This window comes from Rhinolophus sinicus, linkage group LG05 (assembly GCF_036562045.2).
Source record: "Rhinolophus sinicus isolate RSC01 linkage group LG05, ASM3656204v1, whole genome shotgun sequence".
In the NCBI taxonomy this organism is placed as follows: Eukaryota; Metazoa; Chordata; class Mammalia; order Chiroptera; family Rhinolophidae; genus Rhinolophus; species Rhinolophus sinicus.
The window spans coordinates 173,863,099-173,885,007 of NC_133755.1; the positions used below are offsets into that span (position 1 = coordinate 173,863,099).

The 21,909-nt window shown below is 36.3% G+C and overlaps 1 protein-coding gene across 2 annotated transcripts in view; it reads right to left on the reverse strand.

Moving 5' to 3' along the window:
* TFB1M (transcription factor B1, mitochondrial) overlaps positions 1 to 21,909 on the reverse strand; it is a 54,028-nt gene that overhangs the window by 31,820 nt on the left and 299 nt on the right. Inside the window, exons 1-4 of one of the 2 annotated variants that reach the window (XM_074333737.1) lie at positions 20,655 to 20,748; positions 18,924 to 19,075; positions 5,670 to 5,778; positions 4,110 to 4,261 (exon numbers count right to left, since the gene is read on the reverse strand). In XM_074333737.1, coding sequence (XP_074189838.1) covers positions 4,110 to 4,261; positions 5,670 to 5,778 — 261 coding nt within the window. In that variant the 5' untranslated portion in view covers positions 18,924 to 19,075; positions 20,655 to 20,748. Of the gene's footprint in view, positions 1 to 4,109; positions 4,262 to 5,669; positions 5,779 to 18,923; positions 19,076 to 20,654; positions 20,749 to 21,909 lie in introns of those variants that run through there. The other variant, XM_019749250.2, reaches the window with a different exon arrangement.

The following is a 21,909-nucleotide window of genomic DNA, read 5'->3' on the forward strand; positions in this document are numbered from 1 at the left end:
CAAATTCTGATATTAAAGTTTTATACAGAAACTAAAGAATTGAACTATTGTAGTCTGTCCTCAAACAAATTCTGATATTAAAAAGTTTTATACAGAAACAATCATGAAGTTGAATAAAATATATGAAACAAGTTTTCATAGATGGGACAACCTGTAGCGTTAGATGCGATCACTGACAGGGAGAGGGGAGCCGAACGCCTGCCCAGCTTAGGGCCTGGAGGCCACTGTCAGGCTGGAGCACAAGGCAGAGGAACAACGTAGAGCCCAGAGGTCTCCCTGACCTGAGGAGACAGAGGCCGGAGTTCGGGGAGGCCCAGGCAGCCACATCTGTGGGGCCAACCACTGGAGATATGGGAACAAACGGGTGGGGGAGGGAGAGAGCGCAAGGAAGTGAGTGAGAACTCAGAGATACGCTCCTTCAACTCTTTGGCTGAGCACACACAGGTCTGGGAGAGCACGAGGTTAATTCCTCAACACTTGGGGAAGCCTGGGAGGCTGGAGAAAGTACCGCTGGAAAGCAGTAGGAGAAAATGGATTCACCAAGAACTGGAAATAGTTTTCATTCCTAAGAGCTAAAGTGGAGAGCCCTAGACTACACAGGGCGCTGGGTGGATTCCTCAGAAAGGTCACAACTTAGTAGTGAGACTTAATTACCCTCAGATTAAAAGCTGCTCTGCGCTAGTCACAAAAAGCTTAAAAGTAAGACTCGAAGCAATCTGCAAGTAACTTACCGTGTTTCCCCGAAAATAAGACCTAGCCAGACCATCAGCTCTAATGTGCTTTTTGGAGCAAAAATTAATATAAGACCCAGGATTATATTATTACATTACATTACAACATTATTACATTACATTACATTATAGTAAAACAAGACCGGGTCTTATGTTAATTTTTGCTCCAAAAGACGCGTCAGAGCTGATTGTCCGGCCAGGTCTTATTTTCAGGGAAACACGGATCTATATGCCCAAACAAACCCACCACTCAACTCAATACTACAAAATCCAGCCCTCAACATTAAAAAACCAAAAACCTCACAATATTTGATATCTTGTCAAAAATTATGAGACTTGCAAAGAAGCAGAAAAATGGGACCCATGGCAAAGTGGGGGAAAATGTCAACTGGTGAAACAATACAGAAATGACAGAGGTAATGAAATTAGTAGGCAAGGTCTTAAAACAGCTATGTATATTATACACATGCACAAAGATGCCAAGGAAAACATGAATATGAGAGAGAAAGGAAAGTTACCGTGTTTCCCTGAAAATAAGCCCTAACTGGAAAATAATCCCTAGCATGATTTTTCAGAATGACATCGCCTGGACACAAGCCATAATGTGTCTTTTGGAGCAAAAATTAATATAAGACTTGGTCTTATTTTCAGGGAGAATAAGACCCAACTAGAACTTCTAGAGATAAAAATGCAATATCTGAAATGACAGAGTAGAATTAATAAGACTAGACACCACAGAAATGTGTGGTGAATTGGAAGACACAGTAATTGGAATTTTTACATATGATGAATTGCTATATTTTTTTCATAAGAGTTAACCAAATATCCATGCATTTGCTAAATAATTCTTTGTTTTCTCTGATTTAGAATCTGATCGTTATAACACGCGTATGCTAAGTGGTCTGATTCCCGGCCTTCTAATCTAGCCACTGACCTGTCTTACGCTGCGTCGCAGAGCTCTGATTACTATACTAGAGCTTTACAATACGTTTTAACATTTGATAGGCAAGTCTTCTCTCATTGCTCTTCTTTTTCAAAATTTCTTACCCATTCTTGCAGGTCCGTCTCTCCAGGTGAACGCTGGAACTTCACTATACTTTACGATGTTATTGTAACACATAATTTGAAAAAAACAAGCATCTTTACACTAACCATTTTTCCTTCCAGGGCTATGATATTTCTCTTGATTTATCTCAGTGATTTTTCGAGACTCACAGTAAAGTTTTGTGGTTATTTTTATATTGTCCTTCTTTTGTTTTTTTCTTGTTTCCAAAATAAATATTTATCTCCAAGTATTTTTCACTTCTCTTTCCAATAGTTATATTTTTTATTTACATCAATCCTTACTATAGTTTCCTATTTTTCACTAATTCAATCTTAAACTTTCCCCAACCTGTGTAACTATTCCTTGAATATATGCAAACAATAGGTAATTTTACCAAATTCTTGATCTGCTCTGATGTGAACAGAATATTCTTCCTAAAGATTCCCTCTTCTGTCTTCTGTACTGGGCGTTCTGTTTCCTAGATTTCACATCATCTTTCTTCTTGGTGTCTCTAACAGACCACTGCTTATATAGGCTTTTGATAAAGGTCAGTGAAGGGCATACTTTTCAATAAATGGCACTAGGTTAATTGGAATCATACGCTAACAATAGTAAAATGGGCTTCTACTTCAACCATACACAAAAATCAACCCCGAGTGGATTATAGACATAAATGTGAAAGGTGAAACAACAAAGCTTCTAGAAGATAACATAGAAGAATAGCTTCATGATCTCAGGATATAAAAGTATTTCTTCATCAAGACACAAATAGCACGAGCCATACATTTAAGATTACAAACATCGGCTCCTCAAAAGACACTTATAAAAAGACCGTAACAACATGTCATGGTGGATGGAAGAATATCTGTACCACAGTTCACTAATAAAGGACTGGCAAGAATATGTAAGAACTCCTCCAAGTCAATGAGGAAAAAATAAATGCGCAAAAGGCATGTACTTCACAAAAACAGAAGTTACCCAAAAGGCCAATAAACATGTAAAACGGTGCTCAATTTCATTAGAAATCATCAAAAAACAAAATAAAACCACACTGACAACACCATTCTCCCCAGATTAACAAAAATATACGTCTGGCAATAGCAAGGACTGGCAAGGATATGGATCAAAGTGAACTCGCACACACAGTTGACGGGAATAGAAATAGGCATAAGGACTTTTGAGAATGATTTAGCATTATCTAGCAAGGGTGAAGATTTGCAGACTTTCCAATCCAGCATTTCTCCTCCTGGGAATATATTCTAGAGATATCTTGGCTATGTGCTCTAGCTGACACAAATGTAAGAATGTTCATGACAAAACATTGAAATTCAGGGCCCCCAAACAGAAGAACGGACAGATAAATTATGACATAATCAAAGAGTGGGCAGTATATATTAGCTAAACAAATAAACCACAGCTTATGAGCAACATGAGGAAATCAGAATAAAAAGGATACATACTGTATTAATCCATTTGTATAAAGGTCAAAAATGGACAAAACTAAAGTACATTAATTATACAGATAAGAATCTACGTGACAAACTATGCAGAGAATAACAAACTCCAAATTCATGGTACTGATTACCTTGGTAGTAGGCGGGGGACAGGAGATAGAATCAAAATGAGGCATACAGAAGGGTGTCAAAGATGTTGGTGATTAATTATTAACTTGACTTGTGTAGTGGGAACGCAGGTGTTCTTTTTGTTAAGCCACATATATACATTATATTCTTTTTTCCATTTGTATGTCACAATAATTTTTTTTAAAACAATTACAGTCTGCATAGCCCCTCCTCAACCTCTGCAGCTCAAAAACTGCCCTCGACTACCCTGTAGGTTTACTTCCTGGAGAGGGAACTTGAACACTCCAGCCTTCGGAATGTGGGATTAGATGAAAGTCTACATACTGAATGAGACACCAACCCCCTTCCTTTCTCAGCTCCAAGTCAGTTATAACATTCTTTATCATCCTATTAAGTTTAACGCATCAATTATAACATATCACACATCATGCCCTATGTATTAACGCATCACCAGCGTTGCACAGGGTGTCTTCCTCCACAGGTTCCATCTTTCTCTGGTTGTTCCACGGCCGTTGTGTCCTATAGTTACTATACTGCCTTCTTACCCAACAGCACATCATTCACGTTCTCCACGGAGAGCTTACAACGATTACATCTGTCAACACTACACGCTTCACTTTTGGTTGAGCTACTGTTGGGTTTTTCCGTGTGTGTAACTAACTTAGAAAACAGTCTGTGATAAAAATGCAGTACTATTTTGTTTTGGAATTTCATCACGTGATGAAATAGCTGGAAAAAGTTAAACCTTACCTCTGCTACTTCCTTTTGAAAAGTCAATGTCATCTGGGTTCTGCCATAAGCAAAGGGTCCGTCTCTCTGGGAAACGTTTTCAAGCCACTTGATAATCAGTGGAGTTGATACACTGAAAGGCAGATTCCCGATAATATGTACATTTGGAGGATCTGGTGGGCAGGAGAGAAAACAACTTGGAATGGTTTCATCAATATATTCTGAATACAATCTTAGTTAAGAGTAAAATCAAACTAAATATTAATAGCATCAAGTAAAACCATGCAAAGATACAGCTGAGTATTTTTCAGTCCATTTATTCTTCAAAAGCTTTTTTTTCCACAATCAGTTCTTTTTTTTTAATAAGGATTTTTTTTATTAGTTTCAGGTGTACAAAACAATGTAATAGTTAGACATTTATCATTTATATCCCTCACACAGTGATAACCCCCTCCCCCCATATACTATCGCAATCAGCTTTGAATTATTAAGGAAAAAATTCTGCCTAATTAGTGTTCAGTCAGTCAGGGAAGTTCTCAGGTTTCTGGTTTAGGAAAAATATGAAAAAGAGTTGGTCTGAGGGAAATGATAATTTGCTTTGGACACAACGAGGTCAAAGTGCCTATGGGGCACGCAAATGAAACTGTCAAAAGGTCAGATGTGCAGGAAGGGGATACAGCCTGGATATAAAGTTGTGTCTGCAATACGTAGGTGGGAAGTGAAACGGCAGGACAGGAGTAATCCCGGCAAGTCTGCAGCATGAGGAGAGAGCACACCAAAAAAAACAAAATCTCTCAGAAACAACATGTAAGAGGTGCATGAAAAAAAATAACCCCCAGCAAAGAATAGTTAGAAAAAGCTCACAGCAACGTAAAAGGAAAAACAGGAGGGCCTCGTATTAGAGAAGACAGGAACTGAGAAATCTCCCATAAGAGAGTAGGTAACAGTCAAATGATGTCCGGGAACTGTCAGATAAGATTTGAATCAATTAGGAGGTCACTGTGACGGGAGCTTGGTGGGGCAGGGGCGGGGCGCTGAGAAGAGAACGGCGTGATGGAAGGTGGAGCAGGGAGGGCAGCACCAACCACTCTGAAGGAGCCTGGCCGTGGCGAGGCCGGACACCCGGTGGCAGCCAGATGGACTGTACCAAAATTGCTCCTCCATTTGTTCTGAGGCAAAAACCACAGGCTATTTATCTGTAGTCCAAAGAGCTGGAACAGAGGTAACCCACGAATGAAGAGTGAGGAAGACAATGGATGTCAAGTTTAAAGAAAGGTTTGGGTCTGGCTTCATTTACTAAAACGTTTCTTAGTTTACCCCATCCCTATACGGTATCATAAAAATGACAAGCTTATTTGAGTGGAACCCAAAACATTTGAAAAATGAGACAAACAAATCAGAAGAAAAAGTAGTTCGATTTTGTAATTTAGAAGAAAGTGGAAAGCAGAAAAAAAATTACAGTGCATATGAACTATTTAATTCTGTTCAGATAATTTTAATAAGTATAGAATATTTGTAATATATATTTTTAATATAAATAATTACAAAAGAAAGTAAGAAAACCAACCCAAAGTGACTTACCATCCTCCCACTGTCTTTTAAGACTTTCTGGAAAAGCCTTTTCTATCTTAAATGTCAACACATCTCCATGGACAATTCTCAGTTTTCCAGGTGCTGCATCAGAAAGCATCTAGTTTACAAAAAGGTCAATAAAATGAGCACCTACACTTTGGTGAATATTGAAACTAATTTTTTTTTTTTTACTTCAAATCTGTACATCATTAAATCAATCTGAAAAGCTAGAGACAAAAAGTGACCACTAATGAACTGACAGTACATGGTAACCACTGCAACAGACAACCGTGGTGCTTCACTTTTAACATATATGAATCAATGGGGACAGTAACAGATAATAGTATAACAAGAGCTTATAATTTCACAAATACAGAGGGTGCCCAAAAATGTATACACATTTTAAGAAAGGAAAACACTCTATTAAAATCATGCTGATGGTAACCACTTTGAGCCCTTCTTGTAATTGCAGAAGTCAAACGTGACTTGTATTCATCTTTTGTTATCGGTATATATTGAGTATTACAATTGTAATATAGTTTTTTCCTTTCTTAAAATGTGTATAAATTTTTTTGGACACCCTCTGTAATGTTAACATAATTTTGACTCTCAGAATGACTTGCATTTCTGCATAGATTTAGCAAAAACTCAACTCTTATCTCTAAGTTTATAAATTAAAGACATTATAATGAAATACTGAGCATTAATTAGGAGTAAATCACAAACGTTGAGCTTAATTCAACTCAATCTTTATTGAGTAAATATACACAAATGATTGTACGTATTACCAAGACCTTTAACTTAATTTACAGGCAGATTCAAACCAAGCAGAAAGTCACTGTCAAGGCCAGGCTGCACGGGGCACTCTGAAACACTCCCCCAGCCTGAGCACCCCTAATCCTAATATTTCTTCATCCACAGGTACTTTCAACCTAATGAATTATCCTGTGGGTTTTAACAGTAGCTACATCCCAGCCTATTTTTACTTTCCAACCATTTGCTTCCCTTCCACTTCCTCAGTCTTTCTGAGTCAAAAAGAAAAAAAGGAAAGATGTGGAGTATCCCTTCCTTTGTCTTTTTTCCCCCTTCATATCATCCACTTTAGCACCATGCCTCAAGATATGCTGTCATAGCACTAGTGCTGGCTCCTAGCTAAAAAGAACCTTATAGCTAAGCCATCTATAAATTTGTACTGTTTTACGTGTCCCTGTAGCCAACACAAAACTTGATTCTTAAAGCCCTTTCAGTCCCTGAGTTTATAAAGTTTAACATGCAGGGGTGAATATAATCAATGAGAACAAACATCACTAAAGTAAATTACAAAGGAAGAGATGACCCTCTTCCCACATTCTCAGCTCAGGTTGCTCAGAGAACCTGGACTCCAGTTCAGAGAGCTTTGGTCCTGAGCTTCCCTTGGGCCTGCTTCTCTAGCTTTTATAAAGCCGATTTTCTCTATCCCTGCCCTTGCCTAACTCGGGCAACTGACAGGAAGGATGAAAGAAGCATCACAAGACACCAGAGAGGCCACGTGGACCAAGGCACCCAGTTTGTAGATTACTTTTGTCTTTGGGTCAACATGTGCACGTGTTTCTTTATAGCACTTATAACACTGCGATGGGTACCCATAGGTTTCTTCCCCCTTAACAACACATGCTCCTTAAGGGAAGCGCCTTATATCGATCAATACCTGCATATCCCCTGCAGCTACAACAGTACAGAGTAAGTGCTTCCTACACATTTGCAAAGTCAATGAAGGAGTGAGTGACCTGATCCCATTCAGCTTTCTGTGAAGCTGGAAACTTCCTCTCCTAACCTCTGAAATTTGGGGCTCCCCAAATCTGTAAGGCCAAGAAACTCGCAAAGATTTACTTCACTGATAACTCAGGTAGAATTACACAGGTGATGTTTCAGAAACACATAGCTGAATTGCCTATATTGGTAAGAGGCTAAATAGTTTTAGTTTGGGAATCACCTCATTGGGTATGTTTAGCCATGATAATTTAGCAAAAATAATTGCATACCTCTGATATTAAAGTACTTATGGATTATTTTAAATTATCATGATTTGTTAAAACTTAATCTAATGAGTTCCAAATAATAAATCTTAGAAAACATATTAACCTCAATATACCATAAATAAAAAAGGAGATAGCTCTCTATGGAACAGGCTGTTAGCGTATAAAAACTGTGTATTTAATGATAGCATTTACAGTCAATGAAGAACATTAGAATTTTTTTCTGTAATTATCCTTCACATAATTAAAACAAAACAAATTAGCATACCAAAAACAAAGAGGCAGAACTAAAAGCTTATGTTTCATGATGTCAATATATAGAAAGTAATTAAGTAATTAGTAATTAAGCCTAAAACAATGTAAACTTGGCTCTCTGACATTAATTTACATGCTCTGATAACTCAACCACATTTGAAATGTTCATTTCTTCCACACTGACACACACACACACACACACACACACACACAGCTGCACACCAGAAAACTGATATAACACATATTTCTATTATGTTTATTTTGGATTCCCCTTATGTCTCACTCAATGACAAACCAAATCTTCCCATTGTTTAAAGGTCTACAAGACCATGACTACTTTGCAGCTTGACCTTCTTCCCTCTGACTCCCCACTGTAGAAGGAATACTTGTGTTCACAGCATAGCTTTATGTGAAGGGTCTGAAGCAATTGTGGGCAGAGGGGAAAAGTGCTATCCAAACTGAAATGATCGTATGATTACAGACAATAGCCATTTAAACACCTAATGATATTCAGCAGTGACAGAGAAAGACTTTCTAACCCACCATTAATAGAGAACAATGTTTTCATTGTCATAATGATATTTGGGGATGATGGAGGCGTGGGAAAGATCCCTGTTATAGCCCTTTAGGAATAACTGTGGTGCATTACACTTCAAAGCCCTAGAGGTATTACCCATAATGTGCTCAAAGGCACCGCGGACTATGAATTGCAGGCACTTGATTACAGCCAAATGAGTATTTTTACAGACACTCTTAAATTGTTCTATCATTTTTATTTCAGTTTTCAATCCTATATTCTTCCAAAATGAGACATTAAGTAAGCCAGAGTAAAAGTTATTCATTATATAAGACTATAAAACAAGAAATAGAAAACCAAACCATGAAAAGGGGAAACATATTTAAATTGTGAGAGCTAACAATTCCAGAGATGAGAGAATTGTTAGCTCTTACAAGCGACATACTGAATTATATAATTCTTACTCTCTATTGGAAGTAATTATACCAAGTCTCCAAGAGAGAAAATGTTTTCTTCTGGTATTCAGTTTGTAAAGGGTAACGGCGCAACATAATGGAAAATGCCTTTAATGAAAGGAGAAAACAAAGGCAGACGCATTCTTCACGTGGTCCCTTAAACACATTTCTTCTCTAACAAGATCTTAGCGCACACTTTTCTGCAGGGAGCAAGTAAAGATGGTCTGCCTAGGCAGTCTGTTGGTGATCTAATATGATGAGGAAAGAATTTATGCAATTCTTGGAACTCTGTACAATTATAAATCCCTGAGAACAAAAACTGTATCAAATAGCCATCTTGTATGCTTCATGCCACCTTCTCACGGTGAGGGGCTCATGGCAGCCCGCCAGACTTGCACAGTGGGCTAAGCACTGACCACACAGCCCAGTCTGAACAATCTTCCTGACTTGCCACATAATAGGAACTCAAAACACTGCTGAAATAAGAGCTGGGCAAAACTGTTAGGTAAGCCATACAAGAATTAAAAAACAAACAAAACTATAACATGGAATGTAATAGGTGAAAAATAAATTTTTTATTCCTATATAGAATACACAGAAAAGACTAGTGCTATTTTTCAAAAGGAACTTAAGATGTTATATAATAGACTTTTCTTAGGGTGAAGATTACAGCACGATTTCAAAAGGTCAGCTGGCTTTGCTTTTTAAACAGGACCACAAGGAGAGTGGAAACTCATTTACTCAGGCTCATCGAGGAACTAAGATGTTTGATTTTGTAAATTTTCTATTTAACCAATGTTTACTCCTTTAAGTGTTAACATTTCTTAAAAAGAAACTTATAGATGGAAATCTTTCTAAACTGTATCGCACAATTCTCTTCTTTTTAAGCCAAGTACAATGAACCCAATTTCACCCTTTTCTTGATGACTTTTTCATTACTGCTTGTAGAGTAATGGACTCCATGGTTACGATCCCTCACTTCTGTACTTTTTTTCAGTTTTTATATTTGCTTTTTATAGCTTTTCTGCCACAGTAATAACTGTTACTTCTTGCTGTTGTCAGTGGGTCTGCTTCTAGCACTCATCTCTGTACTTGTAATTTGTAGTGGACCAGGAAATCACGTTGGCTGTAAGCCAACTTCTGCTTATTTGTCGAGTTTTGCCTATGTTATGATGAACCATGGTTAGACCTGTATCAAGTTAGTTACATGTGTAAAATATGTAATTTTGTCACAACACAAAGTTAACAATATTCCTTTTTAAAATTTGCTAGAGATAAAAGAATTTCAGAAAATTATTATCTCTGATTAAAGACAGCTTCTTTTGCCAGAACGACTACATTACTTTCTATGGCCTTTTATAAGACGACCGGAAGGAGAATAATTATAATAGCAACCATATATTGGATATTGGCAATATACCAGACTCTTTACATGCCTGGCTCTTTATGCAAATTTCTGTCTATCCTTATAAAGCCAGAAAAGATAACTTATTCCCATGCTGAGGATGAGAAAGCTGAAGCGAAAAAAGTTTCAACAATAAGGTCGAGGTCATAAAGCTAGTTAAGTGTCATACTTGGAACACCATCTTATTTGATTCTCAATTCTGTGAACTTTCCACTTTGCCTATCAAATAGAAATAATCATTCTGTGTACCTATTATAAAATACAGAGGCAATATTAACAACAATCAATGCCTTCCTATCTCCAAAATTATCTGAAATAAGCATATTACTTAATGGTTAAAAAAATCCTAGAGGTTCTTACTCTGGCCAAGATGGACTGTAAGGGACGAAATACACTCTTTTGCCTTAAACAAATAAAAAATGGACAAAATAGTTGAAGCAACTATTTTCAGACACTGGAAAACAGGAAGTACAGGAAAACCTGCAGAAGCTCTACGAGGCTCACAGACAAGAAATGTGAAGGAAACGACATCCAGGCACATCATGATGGAATTGCTCAAAACCAGTGATAAAGAGAAAATCTTAAAAGCAGCCAGAGGAAAAAGACAGGAGCAAAGATAGAGAGGACAGCCGATTTCTTTTCAGAAGCAACACCAGAAAGAAGAGTGGAGCAACATCTGAGAGTACTCACAGAAAAAAACTTCCAGTATGCTTTTCAAAAATGAAGGCAAAATAAAACACTTGTTCAGACATACACATGCTGAAAAATTCATTACTAACAGTTCCACACTGCAAGAAATGCTAAAGAAAGTCTCCCAGGAGAAAGAAAAGGATACTAGATGGAAATACGGATGAGGAACACTCAAAACCGTAACCACGTGGGGAAAGACTTAAGAATGTTTGCTTATTATTTAAATCTCTTTAATACAGAATTGACTTTTACGACAAAAATCGCTTGTATCATGAACTTTATAACATATGGGGAAGTATGACAGTAATAGCACAGAGGCCTGGCAGGGAGAGACGCAAGTATTCGGTTGTTGCAAAAATAATTGTGGTTTAAAAGGTTAAAAATAATTGCAAAAACTGCAATTACTTTTGCGCCAACCTAATACACTACTGTAAGATCTGTATACTATCACTGAAACGGTATAATTACTTGAAGATAGATTGGGATATGTGAAGATGCGTATTACATACTTCCGATAAACCACTAAAACAACAGAACAAAGAGTTGTAGATAATAAGCTGCAGTCGGCTGAGCAGTGGCCCACAAAGATGGCCACGTCCTAACCCCTGGAACCTGTGCCTATGTTCGCTGGCATGGCAAAAGGGACTTTGCTGATGTGATTAAAGAGCATGAGATGGGGAGATTATCCAATGTAATCACAAGGGTCCTTGTAAGAAGAGGCAGGAGGATTAGAGTCAATAGTAGCAGATGTAGAAGCAAGAGGTCTACAAGCTAATGAATGCAGGTGGCCTCTAGAAGCTGAAAAAGTAAGGACACAAATTTTCTTCTGAAGCCTCCAGAAGAAATGCAGCTCTGCTGACCTTGATTTTAGACTTCTGATCCCCAGAACTGTAAGAGAATAAGTTTGTGTCATTTTAAGCTACTGAATTTGTGGTCATTTGTCCTAGCAGCAATAGAAAACTAATAATAAGGTAGACATGGTCAGATTGGTTAGAAAAGAACAGGACCCAACTATATGCTGCCTACGAGAAACCCACATTAAATGTAAAATCACAAACCGTTTTTCCTATTTGGAAAAAAAAATGCACCATTCTAACAGTAATCAAAAGAAAGTTTGAATGGCTATATTAATATCAGCTAAAGTAGATTTCAAAGGCAAGAATATCACTAGTGATCGTGAAGATCATTTCATAATGAGAAAGGAGCCGATTCATCACACAGTCAGAACAATCCTACATGTTGATGCACGGGTAACAGTGCTCCAAGGTGGATAGAACGAAAACTGATAGAACTGCAAGGAGAGGCAGACAGATCTGCAGTGAAGAGTCTGAGATTTCAAAACCTTTCTCTCAATAAATAATAGAACAAGTAGACAGAAAAATCACTAAGGAGACAGAATGCTTTAATAACACCAACTTGACTTAATAGAAATTTATGCTCCATCCAACAGTAGCAGAATGCATATATTTTTAGGCAGACCGTATATCCTTTTCAAGTGCGTGAGGAAATATACCAAGATAGATCACATTATATGCTATAAAACAAATCTGATTTAATTTAAAATGATTCAAGTCATTATCTGATCACAATGGAATGCAATTTAAAATTATAACAAAGATCTGAAAACTCTCCAAATTTGCAAACTAAATGAAACATGTCTAAATAACCCAAAAGTCAAATAAGAAATTAAAAGGGAAATTGGATCTGAACATTATGTGGGAATTTGGAACTGCTTTTGGAAGTTTTTCTTTATATCTAACAAATTTAAAAATCACTTAAAAAAAGAAAATTAAAAAGTATTTGAATGGAATGATAATGAAAACAGAACATATAAAAATTTGTGGGATCCTGCTAAAGCTGTGCTGAGAGGGAAATTTATATCACTAAAATGCCTATAAGAAAATAAGAAAGGCTTCAAAATCAAGGACCTCAGCTTCCATTTTAAAAAACTACAGAAAGAACAAATTAAACCCAAAGCAAGCAGAAGACAGGACAAATATTTCAGAGCAAAAACCTATGAAATACACAAAAGAAAAATCAGTGAAACCCAAAGCTTTTTTTTTTTTTTTAAAGAAGATCAATAAAATTGGCCAATCTGTAGTTAGTTTGATCAGGAAAAAAAGAGAGAGACCCAAATTACCAATACCAAAAATGAAAGAGGCACCTCTGCTGCAGATTCCTCAGATGATTGGTTTACCATTAGGAAAATCAACATAATTCACCACATTAAAGAAGAAAAAAGAAGAGAAGTCATATGATTATCTCAATAAACTCAGAAAAATTATAATATTTTTGTAAATCCAACATCCACTCATCCAAAACAAAACAACCCCCCAAAACCCCAAAAAAACAAAAACAAAAATACCTCTCAGCAAACTAGAATAGAAGGGACCTTCATCCTCTTGAAAAAGGAGATCTAGGAAAAATCTACAGCTAACATCACCTCACTGGTAAGAATCTGAATGCTTTCCCCCTAAGATCAGGAACAGGTAAGGATGTCTGCTCCTACCACTTTTATTCAACATTGTACTATAGGTCCTAGACAGTGCAATAAGACAAGAAAAAGAAATAGTGGCCAACAGATTGGAATAGAAGAGGTAAAACTGTCTTTATTTGCAGATGGAATACTAATATATACAGAATATACTAAGGAATTTACAAAATAGCTACTAATAGATGAGTGAAGCAAGATTGCAGGATACAAAATCAACGTCCAAAAATAAAGAGTATTTCTACATAGTAGCAACAAACAATTAGAAATTAAAAACCGATACTGCACAGTATACCACAGTACAATATAGCACAAAAGAGTATGAAATAGGGGTAAATTTGACAAAAGATGTGCAAGGCTTGTCTACTAATTATAAAACACTGCTGTGAGAAATCAGAGAAAATTAATTAAATGGAGAGATATGTACTATGTTCATAGGTCAGAAGACTGTATCAAGATGCCAGTTCTCCCCAAAGTAGTCTATAATTTCAATTCAATCCCAAACAAAATCACATCAGGGTTTTTGTTTTTTTTTAAATAGAAATTGACAATCTGTATGGAAATGCAAAGGACCTAGAATATCAAAAATTTTGAAAAAGAACAAGGTCCAAGGACTTATATCACCTACTCTCAAGTCTTACTATAAAGCTACAGGCATCAATACAGGTTGCTACTGATGAATATAGATCAATGAAAGAACTGGAAGTCCAGAAATGGACCAACACATACAAGACTACTTGGTATTTGACAACAGTAATAAGGTAATTCACTGAGGAAAAAATAATATTTTCAACAAATTGTGCAAAAAAAAAAATGAATCTCTACCTTCACCTCACACTATATGCAAAAGTTAACTCATATCATACACCTACATGTAAAAGCTAAAACTATGAAAGTTATAGAAGAAAACACAGAAATCTTACTTTGGGTTTTGGCAATGAAAAATTTTTTTCTCAAAGTACCGTTACTCTGAAACACATATTTTTAAGTGCTAAAATGTCATACACTTACATGGGTTAAGTTTGTTTGGAAGAAATTATAATGACTCCATTTTGAGAATGTAGGGTTAGAATGATCTTGCTTAGTGTCTAAACAATCTTCCCCATGGAAAATATTTTAGAGATATCTTCATAATGTTTCTGCTCATTGTAAAAAGCTAATATTATCCAGTGATTCATAGGGATTTAATGTAATATTTTATTCCAAACTGTAGATTTGTATCAAGGTTCGTGTTCCCCTCATTGTGTAAGAAGAGCAAAGTGAGACTTCTGCCTTTTGTTTTGTTTTGTTATGGAGTGTTCAGAACAAAGAGCAAATGCTGGCAGGGTTATAATTTAGTTTACCTGCAGCAGTCAAACCACGATGTACTCTAACCACCAAATTAAGTGTTCTACTTAACTGACCCTTGGAGAATTGGAGGGGATTTTATTTCTCTGCTTCCCATTTACTTTGAAAGCCATCGGATCTTATGTTGCTTAGAATTCGTTATTGATTCTCTTCTAAGAATTTGCATATTATTCAGGAAATAAGCTTTCAACTCAATTTAGCATTCAACTTCTTTTAAAAACTTGAGATATAATTCACATAGAACATTATGTTAGCTTCAGGTGCACAACATTTGCTATACGGCCACACCTCATTTACTGTGCTTCACAGATTTGTTTTTTACATATTGAAGGTAAGACCTTACATCAGCAAAACAGTGGTGAGAAATTTTAAGATTCACTCTCTTAGCAACTTTCAAATACACAATACAGTATTATTAACAATAGTCACCATGCTGTATATTAGATCCCAGGACTTAATTTATTTTATAACTGAAGTGTATACCTTTTGGCACTCTTTACCTATTTTGCCCACTACCAGCCCCTGGCAACCACCAATCTATTTTCTGTATCTATGAGTTTCATTTTTTAATTAGTCTGTTGTTTTAAGATTCCATCTTTAGATAAAACATCTAGAAGAAAACATAGGAGAACTTCTGAGCCCCCGTGTTTCCATAGCACTAGGGATTTTTTAGGGCTCCAAAGGAATAACCTTACCTATACCTCTTTCCAGATTAGCAGTCTCCTGATCAATCCTTAATTAACAGAGGTGCCCAAGGCATGGGGTTAATCATTTAAATGATTACTTAAATGGAAAATTGTATTGAGTGCTCACTAAGTACGAGGTATTCATTTAATTCTCATAACAATCCTATGAGCAAAATGAGAAACAAAGAGTTACCTGCCCAAGGTCATACAAACAGTAAATGGTAGAACCTGAACTCAAATCCAGGCAGTCTGACACTAGAGTATGTGTTCTTCTTCTTTTTTTTTTTTTTTCTGTTATTTCCATCTATTTTTAATGTATTTTAATGGTTTTCATTTTTAATTGACAATTCATTGAATACATTGTCCTTTCTAAATATATACACATGTACTTGTATATATATGGTAAAAAGTGTACTTTCCCTTTTTACCCTCCAATCCTAGAGAATCTCCAAAGAAAACCAACTTTAACAGTTGGTTTTCATTTTCAAAATACTATTCTGGATATTTTGCTATAATTTAACATATTAATGTCCATATATACATCTATAGAGTTTGGATTTTTTAACAACAAATGGGATTGTGTTATGCATGTTACTCTATCTTATTTTCTTGTACAATATGTCCTGGAGAGTTTTCTATATCAGAGTTCGTGTTCTTTACCGTAAAACTATACTATAGTGCTTTCACATATTACACATGTCTTCTCACTTCACAACGTGCTAATAGTCAAACCTATATGAACACTATGTTCTTTCCCCTGAGCTGCTTCATGATAATAATGTAAGAATTGAATTAAGCTGCAAATGACATACTTTCAGCTAGAAGGTATTTTATAAATTATTACCATTTCTTTAAAAAGTAATTCTATTAGCTTAGAAATCACTAAAATGGAATCCTTAAAATAGATCACTTTTCTTCTGACTTTACTCAGTTTTATGATTAATTCAGTACCTCTAAAAGAAAGTGGTTTTACATATTGAAACATTCTTTAAAGGAAAAAGAAGTCTATTTAATATTTTAGTACCCAACATTTCTTTTCAAGGCAAATTCCTTTCCAACACACAAGGAATTAAGAAATAATTTTGCTTCTTCTACAGAAACAGATAATAAATCAAATATACATTTCCTGTAGAGTAATTTACCTTGAAATCAACTGTCTAATATTTAGAAAACAGAACACAAAACTTTTTGATAATCAATGCTACCAATTATTCACTTTCACTATTAAATGATAGAGTCAGCTAATTAGATAAATGATACATAGCTAGAGAGTCAACCTTTTTATTTCCCATTTGAAACATTACTGAACACCTGCTACTGTGTTTCCCCGAAAATAAGACCTAGCCAGACAATCAGCTCTAACGCATCTTTTGGAGCAAAAATTAATATAAGACCTGGTATTATATTATATTATATTATACCCAGTCCTACAGTAAAATAAGACCGGGTCTTATATTAATTTTTGTTCCAAAAGATGCGTTAGAGCTGATCGTCTGGCTAGGTCTTATTTTCGGGTTAACATGGTATGTGCCTAACTAACTCTTATATGGTAGAGATGCAACAAGGAACAGAACAGACAAAAATCTCTACCCTAATGGCTTACATTCCAGAGGGGTGAGACTGACAACTAACAAATAAGAACATGTACATACTGTGTCAGATGATGGTAAGTCTAATGAGACAAGTAAAGCAAGGCGGGTTAGAAGTGCAGGGACTTGGGGGGGCAGCTGAAAAGAGAAGGGTGTAGTTCTCTTTTAAACAGTCTGTCTTTGAAGATCTTTAGTTGAGATCAGAGAGAATATGTAAATTACGATGGGTCTGAACAAAAATTTGATTCACCTCCTTGCCTAATAAGAAAGAATTGAATCTAACAGATTGAGTGTTAACAAGTTTCATTTAAGGGCAAAAAAGTCAGATAAGTTTTCCGTCTGTCCAGAAAGGGCTAGATAATTAAACATGAAGGGAATTAAGTACTATTATTCAGTTTCTTTTTATCATTTCCTAATCTCCCAATAATAATCCCGCTTCCACCTCCAATTGAGATACAGATCTTAAAATAAGAAAGCAGTTCAAAGCAAAAATCATGATTAAATTTTACATTTGATCAAGGAACATGTACCATATAATATCCCAAAATAAAATTATAAATCTGAAACCAATTCTGTCAATAAAGACTGGCAAAATTAGGTAAATGTAAATCCCATATGATTTCTTAAATTAGAAAAACTGGATATAGCAAAATATAATAAGAAAAATATCACTAGGTTGATTTAAAAAATCAGATGCATGCACACAAAGTCCTAGATTTTCCAACAAATTTTCTCCAACTGTTCTGGCAGAAATTAAACATTTTTCCATTAATACACAAGTATTAGAATGTACTAATTTTAAACCAATTTATCCTCTTGTATGAAAATAGTAATGCAGATAATTTTACTATTCTATTGGCCTCACCTAATAAATTGCTACTCATCTGAGCCAAGGGCTAAGGGCTCTTTTAAAGTTTTAGAATTAGGGAGGAATCAGACAAAGGCCTCTAAGCCATTAAATGCCCCCTATGAAGAATTCCCCTTACGAGATTACAGCCATGATCTCTTCCACTGTTTGCCAACGTTTTAAAAATACTTGTCTGTATTTTAAATCCACATCTGCCTCCCTCACTTCCCAACTATTTGTTTTCATTCTTTCCCAGAGAAAATCCAAACAAGTTTATCCTTTCTCCTGCTAACCTTTGATAGGCAGCTCACTTCATTCACTTCATTCACTCCGGAATTCACTTCATTCAAGGCTTTTCTCTAGTTGAAACGTGCCTAGTTCCTTTAAATAGTTCTCATGTATTAACAGTTCAGACTGATTGTTTTAAAGATGCTTGTATTACTTCATTCACACCTCATCTTAAATCTCTATCGACAGTTGTACAACTTCATTCCTTCACTTAAAGGATTCTTATATGAATGCCTAAGCTTAACATTAACAATGAGCCTCTAGACTAAGCATCTCTTCTCCATTTTTTGCTTGTAGAAATGATTTTCTGAACCTATATGAAGTTCTCAGAAGTCATGCTCAGTCATTGGCATTACTTGTTTTTACTTGTGTTTAAAGGAATGGGCCCTGATATGCACAACTGTTAGTTTTTTTTAAAAAGGTGATACAAAACAATTTGTTTAGCATAAATGCATAAAGCAGGTTTATTCAATTGTGGTCAACAGGCCATGTGAGGAAGCTTGTTAGAAATGCAGCTTTCTAGACCTCTCTGGACTATAGAACCAAAATCTCTGCAAAGGGACCGGGGGAGCTGCAGTTTGAGGAGCAACCTATATAATCCTTGGATACCCTGAGGTTTAAGAGTCATGGCCTAAAGATTTAAATTGGGTTTTTAAACAGACACTTTAAGTATCTCACCTGTAATCCAGGAATAAAGCGAATGTCCTTTTCAACCACCAGAAGTTCAGCAACACTGGCATTGAGAATGGATCTTGTGATTCCTCCCGGCCCAGGGCCCACTTCATACACATAGGCATTTGTCAGATTGCCAGCTTTCCTTACAATTTTATCTGGAATAAAGAAAGTTTTAGTTACCTTGATTATTTTGGCAAAATTTTGGTGTATGGAATTTAAAAAGAAAAATAATCTCTACAAATTCTTATCAGCCATTACTCTACATACAATATTTATCCAAATATTTCTCTCTCAGTCTAAACCAACATATAGTGGCCTTTCAATATTCTATCACATCAGTGTTTAAAAGTACCAGTCCCTTAACAAAAATAGGATTATCATGATGAATTTCCTCAACTTAAATTTAGCTAATACTGTATTTCCTATCTGTTCCTCCTCCAAACCAATCATTTCCTAAGAATCGACTGGATAAGCATGCATCACGTCCCTACAGTTGTTGAACAACGAATATTTCAGAAGCAAGACTCACTTCACATTCAGAATTTTCAATGTCCCTAGTTAAAAATCCAGAAGCCAAAAGTGCTGGCTGTCTCCATTTCTACCTATAGACACCTAGTTGGTGTTCAATATGGCAGTGGCAACAAATTTCTAGATCATAGGACTTGCAGAAATTTGGATTCTTGGTCATTTTCGGTTAAAAGTTAAATTTAGCAATGAAGGTTTTTAAGCTTTGCAAACATGCAAGCTGATATAGAAAAATTATTTTAATTAATCTACTTCTTTAAATTAGCACACCTTAAGAAATCATGTGAAAGCGAATTTTTAAGGACTCACTGCAATCAATCATCACTTTTGAAAAAAATCACAATGGGCTGGTCATACTGAGATATTAAAATCCAAGCAACTGGGCTTAGCGGAAATTTAGACACTGAAAACATACCAGCACTTCTTGGTTGTTCACTGATACTGTACTTAGTTTCCATTTTTGCTTCTGTAATTGAGAATCTACCTTCGTACCCTGTTTCCCCGAAAATAAGACCTAGTGGACCATCAGCTCTAATGCATCTTTTGAAGAAAAAAAATTAATATAAGACCAGGTTTTATATTGTATTATATAAGACCTGGTCTTATAGTAAAAGAAGACCGGGGTCATATATTAATTTTTGCTCCAAAAGATGCATTAGAGCTGATTGTCCAGCTAGGTCTTATTTTTCGGGAAACAAGGTAGGTTTAAAAAGCAAAAAATGACTGAACCATCCAAAAATAGTGTTTTTAATGGCTGCAAGGAGCTAACCAGCATCCACTGACCATCTGTCTGTCATGGGTGCTTTACATGCTTTCTCACATCCTTATAACATGTTAAGAACTACTATCCCAATGTAACTATTCCGAACTTCAAAGGTTCCTTGTCTGTTTTATTTGGGCAAGGTCATCTAGAAAAAAAAAATGCAAGAGAAGGGGCTCCAGCTCAGGTGTCAATTCTACAACCAATCTTTCTTTTGCCACAGATCCATGCCTCTCAGAGGATACAAATGTGATGCATTACCCACAAGCATTATGGAGTGAATTTAATATTCTCATTTTTAAAAAGGAGAGCTATGACAGTAGGCAGGTCAGTGACTCAGCCCTCAAACTTTTCAGGCACTTTCAAATATAAAGGAATAACAAAGAGGCACCGTCAGCTCACTAAAGCTTAGGTTTCCATCTTTCTGTGCTCCCACCTGAGCTGCTCACCTCAGACAAGTACATATCTCAATTTCCCTTCATATTGGTTCCCATAGAAGAGAGAATAGTATTTAGATTCTGGAATTCACTTCTGAGGGTGACTGGATCATACTGAGATGATGCTGGTCATACTGAGATATTTCCACATATCCACCTGAGGGTGAATAAAGGCTCACATGAGAAAATATATGTGATTTTTTTTTTTTAATAGAAAGACCTTTATTTTCAGTCCTGAGAATGAAACTTTGTACCTGGAATATGGGTAATGACCCGCAGAAAAGAAATTTAGAGGTGGGTAAGCTTCTAAACTCTTGTTGTAGGACCTTCGTCCAATTAACAGATGAAAAAACTGAAGCTGAGTTCAGCTATTTTACCCAAATTCATATTGCAACTGGCAGAATAAAGGCTCCATATCTAAGAAACAAAACATCTTAGTCGAGCGTTGTGGACGAGACCTCTTTTAACTGAAAATGAACTACTTGGTGTGATTTACTGCTCTTTTTAGCTTCTGAAGAGGGGCCCAAATAGAATGAAATATTAAACCTTCAGTAATAGTTAGTCCTCCGACAGTGAATTAACAGACACACTTGTAATACATCTTATTCTTGCAACCTCCTCTTTTATTACAGAAGGGAACATCACTAAGAAATGGTGGTAGTTAATTAAAACTCATCAAACTGCGCTCAAACTGGAGAATTTTAGTGTACATAAATTCTACCGCATGAAAAGTGACTTAGAATAGGGAGCGGGAACGTGAACAGGAACATGTTAGTTCCTCGCGGACAAACTTTGCCTTGTTCACTCCCACTTGCAGCCCCAGCACTAATACAGAGCTTGTTCAATATGCATTTACCGAAGGAGTATTAGCGCCCTCTAGGATTTCTCAGGCTCAAGCAAACGTTTCAATGACAAATCCTACGAGTGATACTTCTTTTCGAGGTGTTATTGATAAAATCCCTGCACTAATTTAAATTCGGGTAACTTTAAACTGCATGGAAAGCAAACCTAATCAGCACGTGCTGTACCGGTTCATAGTGTTAACACAGTGAGATTCGACTGTCCACAACCCTCTACGACACGCATACCCTTCCTCCCTAGGAAGGCGTCTGCACAACCCGCCTGCACGAGCCCACCGCAAAGTCCCGAGCGCGGGATTCCGTGAGCACACAAGGGTTTCACGCGTCTGCTGGCCATGGAGTTCTTTTTGCACGAAGTGATGCAAGGACCCGACTAAAGGCCGGTTGTACACCTGTGCCTGACCGTG